The 13954-nt window shown below is 44.4% G+C and overlaps 1 protein-coding gene across 1 annotated transcript; it reads left to right on the top strand.

Moving 5' to 3' along the window:
- The first annotated feature begins 127 nt into the window (after positions 1–127).
- Wdr87 (WD repeat domain 87) lies at positions 128–10998 on the top strand. The gene is made up of 6 exons (XM_012515916.2): positions 128–202; positions 1205–1375; positions 1778–4635; positions 5200–5456; positions 5910–9091; positions 9146–10998. The coding sequence occupies exons 1-6, from the start codon at positions 128–130 to the stop codon at positions 10946–10948; spliced, it is 8346 nt and encodes a 2781-aa protein (XP_012371370.1). The 3' UTR covers positions 10949–10998.
- Positions 10999–13954: the final 2956 nt, after the last annotated feature.

Below are 13954 nucleotides of genomic sequence, written 5' to 3'. Positions count from 1 at the left end.
AAAATGAGTCATGGTTCTTGCCTTTTGATTTCTAGCTCCTCAAAAAGAAACAGTAGTTAAACAGCCATCTGTTGGATTCTACAGGTGTTTAAGCAATGGTCCTGGGGACCTAAGGAAAATCAGCGTGATGTCTTCCCCCAGACTCATCCCCACCTGGAAAGATTTTAACTACCTCATAAATGATATCATACATAAAAACAAGGTAATGTACAAATACGCCATTAGTTGGCCTCTGTCTTACAATAGTGACCATTTGGAGAACCCGTAGATTGTCCATGAATGCAAGAAGCAAGCAGGACAAACTATCAAGATAATTGTCACTTTAGGAGAAAGCGGACCACCCATTTCCAGATAAGACCATAGGCCTCTTGCAAAGGTACTTTATGGTAGACAAACACTTTGAAGCATTGTCAGAACAACCAGTGCTCTGGAAAGAGAAATGTCCTAACAGAAGGGAGAGGGCAGCAGGAGAGCATTTGCCAACCTCAGTTTTGCTATGGATAGCTCTGTGCAAATGGATCCTTGGTAAATGTTTCAAAGCACATGTTCTAGTACCGTGTATGTGCTGTTCCCATCAAACTTAATGGCCAGACAGGGTGTCCTAGCATCTTACTTCTACATTTTTAAGTTTGATAACTTTTTAAAAAAATTTTATTTATTTATTTATGTGTGTGTGTGCGTGTGTGTGTGCGCGTGTGTGGCCAGCTCAGCCCACCAGGGGGCGGGGCTGGCTGGCATGTGGTGCTGGGGGATTAAACCGCGGTCCCTGTGCTTTGCTAAGTTTCTGCTAAGTAGGTGCTTTAGACCACTGAGCTATCTCACCAGCCCTAAGTTTGATAACTTAGGACTGCATTGACTTTTAGGCGATCCTGTTAAGGTGATATACTCAGTACCTTTTAGTCACAAGGGAGAATGTTAGAAGACAGATGTGCCAAATGTCACTTTGGGAAGAACATCATTTTCCCCTTTACCCCCACTATAAAATTGTCCATACATGGCCTCAGGGTTCTGGCTCCTGCGCATGTTGTGAGATTTGTCACACGTGCAGAGATCCCATTGGTGGTAAGCTGTGCATGTGTGGGTGTAACAGGAGTTAGGAGGGGTGGGAGGTATGATTTGGGGAACTTTTTCAATCCTGAATCTTGTGAGACTATTTAGGCCACGTGGGCCCTGGCCTCTTACTTTATGCTATGCCTCTATCCAGGAATCTTCAGATGACTCAAAGAGTGATACAGTTGTTCTGAGTGACCGGTCCCAGACACTGTTCAAAGAATCTCGCTTTCCTCAAAATATGCCATTTATATGCTACTACTTCTGTGATGCCTACTTCTTTGCTTCTCTCTCCTGGGTGACACCCCACACAAAAGAAATGCAGGTAAGCGCTTTCTCTTCTTTATGTTTTTCCTTCCTCGCTCCCTCTCACTGTCCCCATTTCTCTCTTCCCCTTCTTAGACCACTTTCCATGGAAAGTGGGCTAAGCTGGCAAAAGAGCTTGCAGCTCTCACACTAAGCTGACAAAGGAGTAGATGCTGCTTAAATAAATGTAACCTGGATCCTGATGCCCTCCCACCTACTTTCCCTGTCTCCGTGTTGAGTACACTTGAGTTCCCCTACAGTAGACTGAGGACCCCACTTCCAAGCCCATCACTAGGGCGCAAAATCACTCTAGAGTCTTCCATTTCCTCCTTAACAAAAGAACAGGGGAAAGTAGCTGAGTATTTGGCCCCTTTCTCCTTGACTATCCTTTCTATTTGGTCTCTACCTTATTGTCTTCCAGGCTATAGTGTGGTTGAAGAGTAAATCTGAGGACACAGTTGAGAAGAAAGCATTCTTCATGAATGAGCGACTGCCACCCATCCAGTCAATGGTCCACACGGGTTCCTATCATATCCTTGTGGCCTACTGTGGTGACCTGATTCTGCGCCTCTTTGGGGACCACTTTCGGGCATTCAAACCCCTCGCCACAGTGCCCTGCCGCTTCAACATCAACTGTCTCTGCTATGACCCAGAAATGAAGATGCTTCTGTCTGGCATCCGGGGTTTAGTGGTCACCTGGGTCATTGATCAAAGTGGCAAGGGCCTCCAGATAGCTCACATGATCTCCATCCCTGGTAATGAGCTTGTCCAGGACATTGTGCTGAATGGCCCCAATGGCTCTGTCCTAGCCCTGTGTGAGACTGTGGTGAGAGCCCTTGAGCGCCATGGCCAGGGCATGCTGGCAGAGATGAAGAAGTTCATCTCCACCAGCAGTGGCTCCTCTATCACCTGCTGCTTCACGGCTTTGGACAAGGGTTTTCTCTATGCTGGAAACCAGGCAGGGGAAATCCAAGTATGGAATGTCAATCACAGCCATGCCCTCTACAGTTTCAAGGCCCACATCTCATTAGTGGTTTGTATCCGCAGCCGATCAGAGGCCAACACCCTGCTAACAGCTGGCCAGGAAGGCCTCGTGAAGGAGTGGAACCTGACTTCAGGGAACCTGCTTCGGCGACTAGAACTTGGCGAGGAGCTGTACCGCCTCCAGTTTATTGATGACACTACCTTCTTCTGCCAAACTACCCATACATTTTTCTTGTGCCAACTGCCCTGCTTCTATAGCCTCTTTCATGTCTGTGGCTCTGCTCCCCAGCAGGTGCATCGGGTCTGCTGTGGTGATGATTGGTACAGGATCCTGTGCATTACAGATGATGGCCTGTTGCGCTTTGTGTCCCCAATAACAGGGGACCTTCTGCTTCTCACCTGGCCCTTCTCCATCCTGGACGAGGCTGTGGACTGGGCCTATGACCCACGTAAAGAGGAGCTCTTTGTGGCAACAGGCAACACAGAGGTGCTGGTTTTTGACACAACCCATAATCCATCCCCAGCCAAGTATATTTTATGCAGCTCAGTCAATTCTCAGGACTTTGTACACTGCCTGGCTTATGGGCATTTCCATCTGGGGCGAGGGATAGAAGGACTGATATTCTCTGGGCACCAGAGTGGTATGGTAAGAGTGCTTTCCCAGCACAGCTGTGCCCGAATAGAGAAATTCATACACTATGGGGCTGTACTGGCACTCTCTACGCTGTCTGCGAGGCTTCTGGGTGGCCGAGAAAACTCTTTGCTGTGTTCTTATGGGATGGATGATTATATACACTTATCAGAAGCTGTGCTTGAGGGGACAAAATTACAACTGCAGCCTCTCTCAAGCATTCTCAGCAGCTGTCACCTAAAACAACTGGTACTCTTGCCCCACGCTGTGGGTGCCATCACAGACACTAACTGCCTGCGTCTCTGGAAGTTCCATGATTTTATGTCCTATGAGTCACGTCCAGGCTCAAAATTCATAGAGACCTTGCCTCTGCACCAATGTACCATCACATCCTTTGATGTCTGCTTGTCTCTGAGTCTTTTTGTCACCACTGGCAGTGATGGCTCTGTCCGGATCTGGGACTTCCATGGTAGACTCATAGCCATGCTGGACTCATCACTGCACTTTGGCCCAGTCTGCTTTGCCAATGACCGGGGTGACCTGCTGGTGACTTTCAATCAGGGTCTTTATCTGGTATCCTGTTTAAAACTGCTTCCCCCTAGCCTGCTTTCTCTCCTTTCCTTAAGGAGTATAACAGATGAAGTGCTAGAAGCCCCTAAGCCTTTCATACCAAGCTTCCTTTTCTCTTTTGAGATTATGTTTGTGCCCAAGTATATCTACCTTGGTCAGGGGAAACAGGAACTATTGGGCCTGCAGAACCTTATCAATAAGCGGGCCATTGCCTTCGACCATTCTGTGCCACATGTGATAGAAGAAGATGCGGATGGCAGTCCCGTGTTACTGGGTACTGGCAAACATGTGGCGGAGGTGCAGGTGAGCAAGCCTCCTCATCACCGTTACGTGGTTCCTCCCCAGTTGCAACTGACTTACTGGGATGGCCTGTACCCTTACCACATACTGAGATGCTACTTTGGTTCTGGGAGGGAATGGTTCCTTGCCCCCGATTGCTACATCCCCAACTCAGTGATTCGTGCCCGTCTCTGGCCAGAGGGCAGCCCAATCCACCTACAGTGCAACCTGCACGCACCCCAGCGGGAACTGGAATGGGAACTGCCTGAACCCTTCTTCTTATGGCACAGCAGGGTCAGAGCTTTAAGTGAAGCACAAGAATATGAAGAGAAGGAGGATGAAGGCTTTCTAGCAATGAGAAAAGCCAAGGAAGGAACCTACAGTGTCCTTATGGACTCAGCAAGCCAAAGTTGGCTGGGTAGAAAAATGAGTGAAATAGCTATCAGTAACCTAATTGAGACAGTTCTCAATATTATGCTCCATGCTTCCCCACTGAAGTATCAGTGCTGTATTGGTGCACTAGGGCAGATCTTTGCCTCTTATCAAGTGTCTCCATCCCTGCGCTCTGAGACCGCCCACCGTCTGGTGGATGATACAGCCAATTCCAACCCACTGATCCGAGAGCTAGCCTGGGAAGGGCTGAAGCGTCTAGGCATGGTCACTCATCTCTTTGCCTTGCCTCTGGCCCAAGGGTTAATGGATAAGGATGAAAGAGTGAGAAATAAGGTCCTCAGCATCATGCCTGACACTGGAGTCCACTCTAGGACCTCACTCTTAAACTTGATCCAGGCACCAGACACTTTCCAGGAAATGAAGTAAGTTGTGCTGTCCTCAGTTTTTTACTACTTGCTAAATTTCTTCTTCTTGTCTCCATTTGCCCAGTCTTTCTTTACTATCTTTTTTTTTTTTTAATCTCTGATCATCAGGCCTCCCAAATCCTTTTTCTTTTTGAGATGGGATCTTGCTATGTTACCTGGATTAGGGTCAAACTTGTGATCCTTTTGCCTCAGCTTCCCAAGCAGCTGGGGTTACAGGTGTATTCTTGGTTTCATAGATTTTTTTTTCAATTCCTAGACTATCCTTGATGATTCCGTCTACTCTTTCCTCCATTTCTTTGCTATTTACTGCCTGTCTTTGTCTTCTTCAAAATCTACTTTCCATTCTTTCCTGCAGCTCCCATATAAATCCCTTCAATCATGGCTATCTTGGCTTCTTAGATTTTTTTTTTTTTTCTTTTTGACCATCATTTACCTCTATCTATGCTGCCCCTCTTGGTCTCTTTGCCAAAGCCCCTGCCTGTTCTAGAGCAGTTCTTTCCTGCCCATTCTTTCCCCTGTCCCTGATTCAACATAGTTTTTCTTCTGCTTTGACCTTCATAGACAAGAGATGATTGGGGAGGAATCCCTGGACCACCTGCTGGGGATGCGGCCCACAGACCTCCAAATCCTTTTCTCTCAAGTACAGCAGCGACTGAATGAAAACTTGACCTTGTCACAAGAAGATATGAAGCCTTATTTTTCTTTACATGTCTTAAGGCCTTCTGTACCTACTATACAACCTCCCACTATTCCTGAAGAAACTGAAGTCAAGCGCAGCAAAGGCCAAAGACGGGGTCGACTCGGGGGCAAAAAGCACAGTATGTATGGAATGATCTGATCCATGCCTCAGGGTTCCTAAGAAGCAGGGTAGTTAGGACTAAAACAGGTCAGTTGATACTGGGGAGAAAGAGGTAAGTAGAAAGATTTCCTCATAGAAGAATATTCTCATAGGAACTATCTTCTCAAACTTGGGACAATCCCAAGGGCCATTTCTCCTAGGACTGCTGAAGGGGAAGCAGCAGGAGTACAGAAAAGACTTTTTTTACTTAAAAATTTTTATTATGACATGTTTACAGTAATGATTAAATTCATCATAAGGAATTGACATGTCTATAAGGGAATGCTTTTTTAAATTTTTCTTTTCTTTTTTTTTTAGCCTTAGCCCTCTCTTTGCTCCTTCTTCCATGGTAGTTCCCTTAGTTCATACCAGAATTAAGAAGAGCTAGTCTCCCATGTTCTTCTGACTTCCATGTCCTGATTTTTTTCTGCAGCCAAACTGTCACGAGGTCTCAGAAAGATGAAAGAAGGAGACTTTAAACAGACGAGTACAGAGCCAGGCCCAGCAGAAGTTGAAATTTATCAGGGTGAAACTGTGCCACTTGAGATGGAGGACACAGCTTTCTACTACAGGTCTTCAATCAGTAGTTTAAATGACTATCAAGATGTTGAGCTTTCAGACATGTACTTCCCAGATAGTCACATTTCTATGCCCCTGAAGGCACTAAAGAAAATGCATCATACAAGAGGCAAGAAAACTCCAGCTCAGAAACCCATAAGGAAGCACAAGAAAAGAAAAGAGGAAACAGCTGTAGTTGAGGAAGCTTTGCCTATTATAATAGAAGAACCAATTAGGAAAAAAATTAAACCTCAGGGGCGGGGTGCTGCCGGAGTGCCTGGCCATAGAGCTGGAGATAGCATCTCATGGCGGGATGATCTATGTCGTCTTATGACCCTGAGGATATCTGGTTCCCAAACAAACATGTCAGAAGATATAAATGCTGAGTTAGTGACTACAGCTCAGGAGATTCTGGCAGATCAGAGGCCCAGCTGGGAACTCTTTCAGAAGATCTGCCCCGTGTTAAAGAAAGAAAGCAAGGATATGCTTGAGGACCTTGGTGGAGATGTAGTTTGGCCAGAGGAGAAACCAAGTTCCATCTATGAAGAAGTAATTAAAGAAGACATGGTTATCAGAGACAAGAGAGAGATGGCAGTGGAGCAAGAAGAGCAAGTGCAAATGGAAGAAAAGGAGGGCTTGCACGAAGTAGTTTCAAAAAGAGGCAAGAAAAAGCATGTTATTTTTTTAGAACCAGGTGACCTAACTAAAAAGAAACAAAAGTCAAAGAAGGAAGAAAAGAAATCCTCTAAGAAGGTATCTAAGGAAGAGAGGAAAACAGGTCAGGAGGAAAGCAAAGTAGGTAAAAAGGAGAAGAAAATAACCAAAGGAGAGAAAGATGTGAGTAAGAAAGTAGAGGAAATGACAAAATCAGAAGAGAAAGTGGTGGAGCCAGAAAAAAAGCCAGTTAGTGTTGAACAAAAGCAGTCCTGGCAGGAGTGGAAGAGCTCATGGGATCAGTGGAAACAGGCCCACAGTGAGAGAAAGATATCCTGGGAAGAATGGAAGCAAGACTGGGACAAAACCCGTCTTCAGGAAGAGAAAAAACTACCCCAGGCTAAGCAGAAGTTATTACTGGAGGAAAAAGTGCAGGAGGGGAAGAAAAAGAAGCTGAGTTTGGATGAGTGGAAACAGGTCTGGGAAAATGTATTTTCCTTCAAGTCCAAAGAAAAGAAAGAACTGACTTTAGAAAAAGGACTGGTCAAAGAGAGGGAGGAAGTATCTAAGGAATTGGAGAGAGAAAGAAAAGATAAAAAAGAAGAGCTGCCCCCTACAGACAAGCAGAGACAGATTCAAGAAGAACAAATAAAAATGTATGTACAGAGAAAACAAGCCCAATATAAAAGAGGAGAAGACAAAGAGGGAAAAGGATTAGCACGAGAAGAAAAACTCACAGAAGAAGAGAAAAAGCTGATCCAGAAAGAGAGAAAATTTGCCCTGAAAGATGATCAAATAGCCCAGATAGAGAGTAAATTTGCCCAAAAAGAGGAAAAATTGGCCCAAAGAGAAGAGGCATTAAGCCACAAAGCAGAGAAATTGGCCCACAAAAGGAAGAAACTGAACAAGAAATTGGAGAAACTTCCTCAGGAAGAAAAGAAACTAACAAGGAGAATAGAGAGAGCTATTGAGGTAAAAATATTACTGGCCCAGAAAACAGAAATGTTGAAGGAGAAGGAGCAAAGTCTGGAATGGCAAGAAAACGAGCTGGCTGAGGAACTAGAGGAACTGGAAAGGAACATGGAAGACCTGGCTGCAAAAGAAGTTGAACTGAACCAAGAAGAAGAGAGATTGGTTAAGGAAAAGGAGCAACTGGCTCAAGAAGAGCAGGTACTGGCCTTCCGAGAGGAGATTCTGGCTAACAAAGAGAAAACCTTGGCTGAGGAAGAAGAACTGCTGGTGCAGGAAGAACAGAAACTGGCCCAGGAAAAGGAAAAAGACTCCAAGGAAGCAAGAAGATTGGCTCAGAAAAGGCAGAAACTGATAGAGGACAAAGAGAAACTGGCCCAGGAAAAGGAAAAACTGGCCCAAAATAAGAAAGAATTCACACAGAACAGGGAGAGACTGACCCAGATGGAAGAGAATCTGGCTCAGAAAAGGAAGAGTTTGGCTCAGGAAAAGGAAAAACTGGCTCAGAGGAAAGAGATTCTCCACCGTGTCGAGGAAGAGCTCCTCCAGGAGAGAAACAAATTAGCTTGGGCAAAACAGAAAGTAAGTATGTACAGGGAGACATTGGTTCAGGTAGAAGAGAAGCTAAAGCAGGAAAATGAGGTATTGGTCAACAAGAAGGAGAAGCTGGATGCTATAGAGAAGAAACTGGGTCAAGTAGGTGGGATTCTGGCTAGAAAACAGGAGAAAGTGGCCCAGAAAAAAATGGAATTGTCTGTGGCAAAAAAGGCAGTGCTCCAAGGAAAGAAAATGCTCAGAGATGAGCTGGATGTTGCTGAGGAACAAAAGGCATTGAACATGAAAAGGAAGATGATGGCACTTCAAAAACTAGTCAGCGATGAAAAGAAAGTAACCCATGAAGAAATAAAGATGACAAAGATAAAACGGTCACTTGTCAAGGAGAGCAGACTGAGCAAGGAACAGAGCAGACTTGATATTAAAGAGTTGCATCTTTCTGAGCAAGAATTAAAACTGGCCATAGATGAGAAGAAAATGGCTAAAAAGCAGAGAGAAATGGCCAAAGAAATGAGAACTGTTACAGCTCAAGAGAAAAAATTCCCTGAAGAAAAAAGTAAATTGGCCAAGGAACTGAGAAAAGCCAAACAGGCTGCAGAAAAGGAAGGAGTAATGGAGGAGGAAGAGGAAATCCTGTCCCTTAAACAAAAGCGGAGAAAAAGAAAACAGTTAAAAGAAATTGATACCCAAAAGGGAAAGTTTCACAGAAAATTGGATGAGATAGAAAGTGAAGAGAGCATTTCTAGGGAAATAGAAATTCTGTTAGAAGAAGTAGAAGAGAGTTTGTCTGAGGAAGAGGAGGAGGAGGAGGAGGAGGAGGAGGAAGAGGAGGAAGAGGAGGAGGAGGAAGAAGAGGAGGAAGAGGAAGAGGAAGAAGAGGTGGAGGAAGAGGAGGAAGAAGAGGAAGAAGAGGAAGAGGAGGAAGAGGAAGAGGAAGAAGAGAAGGAAGAAAGGAAGGAGAAGGAGAAAAAGAGGAAGAAAAAGGAAGGAAAGAGGAAGAAAAGGAAGGTGGAAAAGGACATTGGTTTCAAGGTAGAGGAAGAAGACATGAGTGAGAAAGAACTGGAAAGTTTGAGTGAGAGAGAAGAGGAGAAAAGCTCAATAGAATTGGACAAGGAAGAAGACAGCCTAAAAAGAGAACTATTTAAACTACAAGAAGAAAGAAGAAAGGACCTACAAAGAAGGGGAGTGGTCCCTTCTATTGGAGCAAGATCCACTAGGGGCAAAGACAGTGGTCTAAAACTGGGAGTTCTAAAAGTCCCTTCCAGACAACCGATCCCAGTACCTATGGATATGGGAGGGAAGATACCAATGCCACTACCAGTTCAACAAACATTCTTGGAAGAAGAACCCACAGCACTCCAGACATGGAGTATGTTCTCAAAGGTGCAGTTGAAGGATAAAGAAAGAGAACTGTTTGAAAAATATAAACACATGCCTCTACATGTTTTGGATACAATTTTAGTGTCCCAAGAGCAGGACATGAAGACATCATACATGCCCAGCATATTTAGGAAAACCATGGCAGCTCATAAATTCAAACAGAGACTCCCAGATGCCAGGTGGAAGTGGCTTTTAGAGCATCATAGGTCTCTGACAGAAAAGAGCAAGGCACAACCACATCTTGCCCATATCCTGGCTTACAAACATCCAGAGGTACACGTAAGCCTCTCAGACATAGTGTGGATCCACCAGGTCCTAGAATGGATGGAGGCAGGAGAACAGCTTTCCAGAGATAGCTTCCACAGATTGTGTCAGCTCCTCAAAGACCTGACCTCAGAGGGAAACTTAGAGTGGCTACGTCCAGCCACGCTCAAAACCATTGTGCACCATCACTTGCGGACTCTGGAGCCACAAAGCAAAAGAGCCTCAAAGCTCAGTAGGGAACTTAGGACTCTGAAACATCTGAAAGTGATTCCTCCTATAAGGAGGAAGGAAAAGGAAAGTTGGCTAAAACCTTTGACTGTCCCCAAACCATTAGCTTCGAAGACTGCTACAGACCCAAAGGCTACCAACTGGCATCTTCTAAGTGAGCCTTACAGGAGTGCACAGATACAGCAGTTATCCAGTGCTCTCAGACAAATGCAAACACAGTTTTATCCTGCCACAAGAGACCTGTTCACAGGTTCCCATGCCTCTGTGGACAGACAAACGCTGGCACTAATGTTTCAGAAAGACCTTAGGGCCTTTAAGCGTAAGGAAAGATTTCCCAAATTGCCCAAGTTGGAGAAGAAGACACAGCCTATCTCACAAAAAAAGGAAAAGGTCCCTCCATGGGAGACATTTGTGGCACTGTATCATGTTTTGCGGATGCTCCGGCAGCGATATGCTAAAGATACCACTGCTTGGATAGAACAGTTCCATCAGCTCATGGACTTGTACCAGCTCAAGTCCCCCAGAATCCAGAGGCTGCTACAAGATCTGCTACTGGGAGAGGAGTCTCAGCCTGAACAGATCATCTACAAAGAGGCCCTGCAGGCCATGGAGCTAGTACCTGGGGAACGGGTGTTCTACTGCCTGGTTTGTGGTGGTTCTCACACACCAAGAAGCACACTGGGGTTCCAGGATGTCATACCACTTCCTGGGCAGAATAACGTGTGCACCTCCCTTCCTGTAGGTATTGCCCAGTATGGGATCTTAGAGCTTGCCTGGAAGAGCCTGCCCCAAGCTGATACTTGTCTCACCAAGGAACTTCCCCACATCATTGCCAGCACTCCCAAATTTGAGACTCATTAGAGGTCAGAACCTTTCATTCTCAACTGGAGAAAGCTCTGCTCATCAAAATCTAGAGCTTCATCTCTAGGGACCAGATCAAATCCTTTTTCCTATTCAGCTCTGGAAACCTGTTTCTCCATGTGGAATAAAGAAGAGGCTCTTTTTTGCAACAAGTACCTTGATGTGTTCATTTTCCCCAAAATTTACATTTTTAGGAAGGTCACCAGAGATACATAGTTCTGTGAATGGGAAAATGTCCCAGCAGTCAGTAGTATTTACTCTGTGAAGCTCCCGCAGAGTCTGTCCTTGTCCTTTTCCTTCCTTGTCTTCCACCATCCCCACTCCCATAACTACAGGCAGGAAAGCAACTGTCACAAAACTAATGTATATATGCACTAATTTAATATTAATCTAAGAGGCAGAATGGATTTAAGAATCTGAAGACCTAACATTTAGGTATTTGGGGGCCTACTGTGGGAAATGACTAATTTCCTGATCACAGCTGTGTATGATGATGTCTTGAGTTCCAAATAGCAATTGTGTAGAGTGTTGATATCCTTAGAGTAAAGGAAAAAGCTTCATCAAGTTTGAGCCAGTACAATTTGTTGAGTTCATCACTGGATCCCACTAAAGAATGAAGCTATTTGAGGTTAAAGCAGGAAGAAAATAAAAGGACCCTATGCCTTTCATTGCCTTTGCTACCACCTAGACATGGGGTTTTAGAGAGTGATAGAATAAGAATTAGGAAGACTGAAGCTGGGATGATAGCTCAGTGGTTTAAGCACCTGCCTCGCAAGTGCACGGACCAGGGTTCGATCCCCAGAACCACATGCCATGCCAGTACAGCGCTGAGCCAGCCACCGAAACTGGGTGTGGAGGCACATACCTGCAATTACAGATCTGGGGACGCTGAGATAGGAGGATCACCACAAGTTCAAGCTGCATAGTGAGACCCTGTACCAAATAAATAAATAAGATAAAGTATAGGCTCAAATAAGCCCCCAGTCGTCTAGGAATTTATGATCTTTCCTTCCAACAAATAAAGAGGCAACATTTAAAAGAGAAAAAAATTAGTACCATAGAGGAAGCTGTCACTGCCAGCAATCCTGTTCTTCTTACCATGGAGTCTTCAGAACTGCCTCTTTTCAGGGAAGCTGAGTCTTTCAACAGCTTCCAGTGAGCACCTCATCTCTGCACAAAATCTACTTTGTTATTCTTTTTTTTTTTTTTTTTGATACAGAGTCTCACTCTACATTTTGGACTCATAGTGATCTGCCTGCACCACTGAGCTTTCTTCCCAGCCATCTACTTTGTTATTCTAATCCATGTGTCGTTGGATGTGTTTTCTCTTGGGTCCAACAGCAGAACATTCTGAGAAGTTAGCGTCATCTCGAAGGCCCAGGGCAATGAGAGTTGTGACTCTGCAGTCGAGCTCTTCATCTTAGAGTGCGCGTCAGGCCGCATGGACTATGTGAGAGCTACGCGCTTGGAGCAGGGAGCCTCAAAAAGGGCGATTCACTAAAAGCTCTTATGTCTATAAATTTGACAACACAGATGAAATGAGTAAACTCTTTGAAAAACCCTGAAGCAAATAGCAAAACCTAGCTAATTCATTTGTTGGATCTGCCATCCATATTTCAATTTTGTTGATTGACCTAATAATGCCCTGATAGCCTTCTTTTCCTCCCCTTATAGGAGCCAGTCTAATGTCAGGGTACAGTGGCTCCTCTGGTAAAAACAAAACCCATTGAATTGTCTGTTTTGGTCCCAGACTGTAAAAGAACATGGATGACCCTTCAGAGAGTCTTAGAACCTAGGTACTTGCTGTGACAAACCAGTTTTTTGTTTTGCTTTTTATTTTTCAGACAGGTTCTCACTATATAATTCAAGCTCCCCTTGAATTCGCTGTGTAGTCACCATTCTAGCCTCCAAATTAGCGCAATTCTCCTGCCTCAGTTGCCCAAGTTCTAGAATTACAGGGTGTGTATCATCAAAGAGAAGTCATTCATTTGTATTTTTTGTTATGAAAATTTTGAGGCTAGGGATATAGCTCAGTCATAGAGCATGATCAAAGTAAAGTACTTTTTTTTTTTTAAATGTTTTGAGACAGAGTCTTGCTATGTAGTTCAGTGTGCCCTTGAATTTACATATAACTCCACACTAGTGGCCTCACAGAAATCTTCCTGCCTCAGCCTGCCCAGTGCTAGGATTACAAGTGTGTATTGCACCACACCCAACAAGTACTGATTTTTAAAAAGGGAAATTCAGAGGTAGTAAATCTGAAATCAGGAATAACATTCAGTAAATGGGGCTTGGAAACAATTCTACTTCTGGAATTATGGTCAACCTAATAGTATATCATTCTGCTACAAACTATCTAGAGATGTTGAATAAAACATAATCATCATTTGAAATATGAAGGTGAGCTGAGCTGATAATATCAGCAACAAAATATGAACTGAGAAATAAAATTAAATGGTAGGTCTTTGACGAGGCTTGTAGCTTAGTGATAAAATTAGATGCTCAGGACTAGTAAGGCCCTAGGTTCAATCCCTAGCACCAACACAAATAAAACACACAAGTAGTCGACCTACTTCTGAGGCAATGTGGCAAAGACCACAGTTCTCTGGCTGTAATAATTTAGGAGCTTGGGTTTTTTTTTTTCTATTTTTATTTATTTTTTTGGTACCAGGGATCGAACGTGGGACCTTGTGCTTGCCAAGAAGTCACTTATGGTGCTGAGCTATAACCATGGCCTTGATCTTGGGTTTTTTTTTTTTTTTTTGAACCAGCCTTAGTTTATTATTGACAAGCTTGTATTAGACGGGACAAGCAAGTAGGGCAGCAGAAGATTCATCGGTCTCCTGTTATGAGGTGTACGCCAGGTCAACTGGACCTCGGCTGTGTCCACTGGTCCGTGGATCCGTCAATGTGCAAGCACGCCTGCATACTGCCAGTGCACAGCTTGCTGTTTTTCTCTTTTGTGCTTGAAGAGAAAGTCCTTTAGGCCTCGATCCTCATTATCTG

The sequence above is a fragment of the Octodon degus genome, unplaced genomic scaffold, assembly GCF_000260255.1.
Source record: "Octodon degus isolate 3935 unplaced genomic scaffold, OctDeg1.0 scaffold00083, whole genome shotgun sequence".
Classification (NCBI taxonomy): domain Eukaryota; kingdom Metazoa; phylum Chordata; class Mammalia; order Rodentia; family Octodontidae; genus Octodon; species Octodon degus.
Note: the sequence above shows the minus strand (reverse complement) of the source record. Positions and strands in the feature narration are given on the sequence as shown.

Coding starts and splice junctions, on each gene's coding strand:
- Wdr87 (XM_012515916.2), top strand. CDS start 128: ATGTCTTCCCCCAGACTCATCCCCACCTGGAAAGATTTTAACTACCTC. Junction 5,457..5,909: donor ACTCGGGGGCAAAAAGCACA/GTATGTATGGAA, acceptor TTTTTTCTGCAG/CCAAACTGTCACGAGGTCTC. Junction 9,092..9,145: donor AAGAGGAAGAGGAAGAAGAG/GTGGAGGAAGAG, acceptor GAAGAGGAAGAG/GAAGAAGAGAAGGAAGAAAG.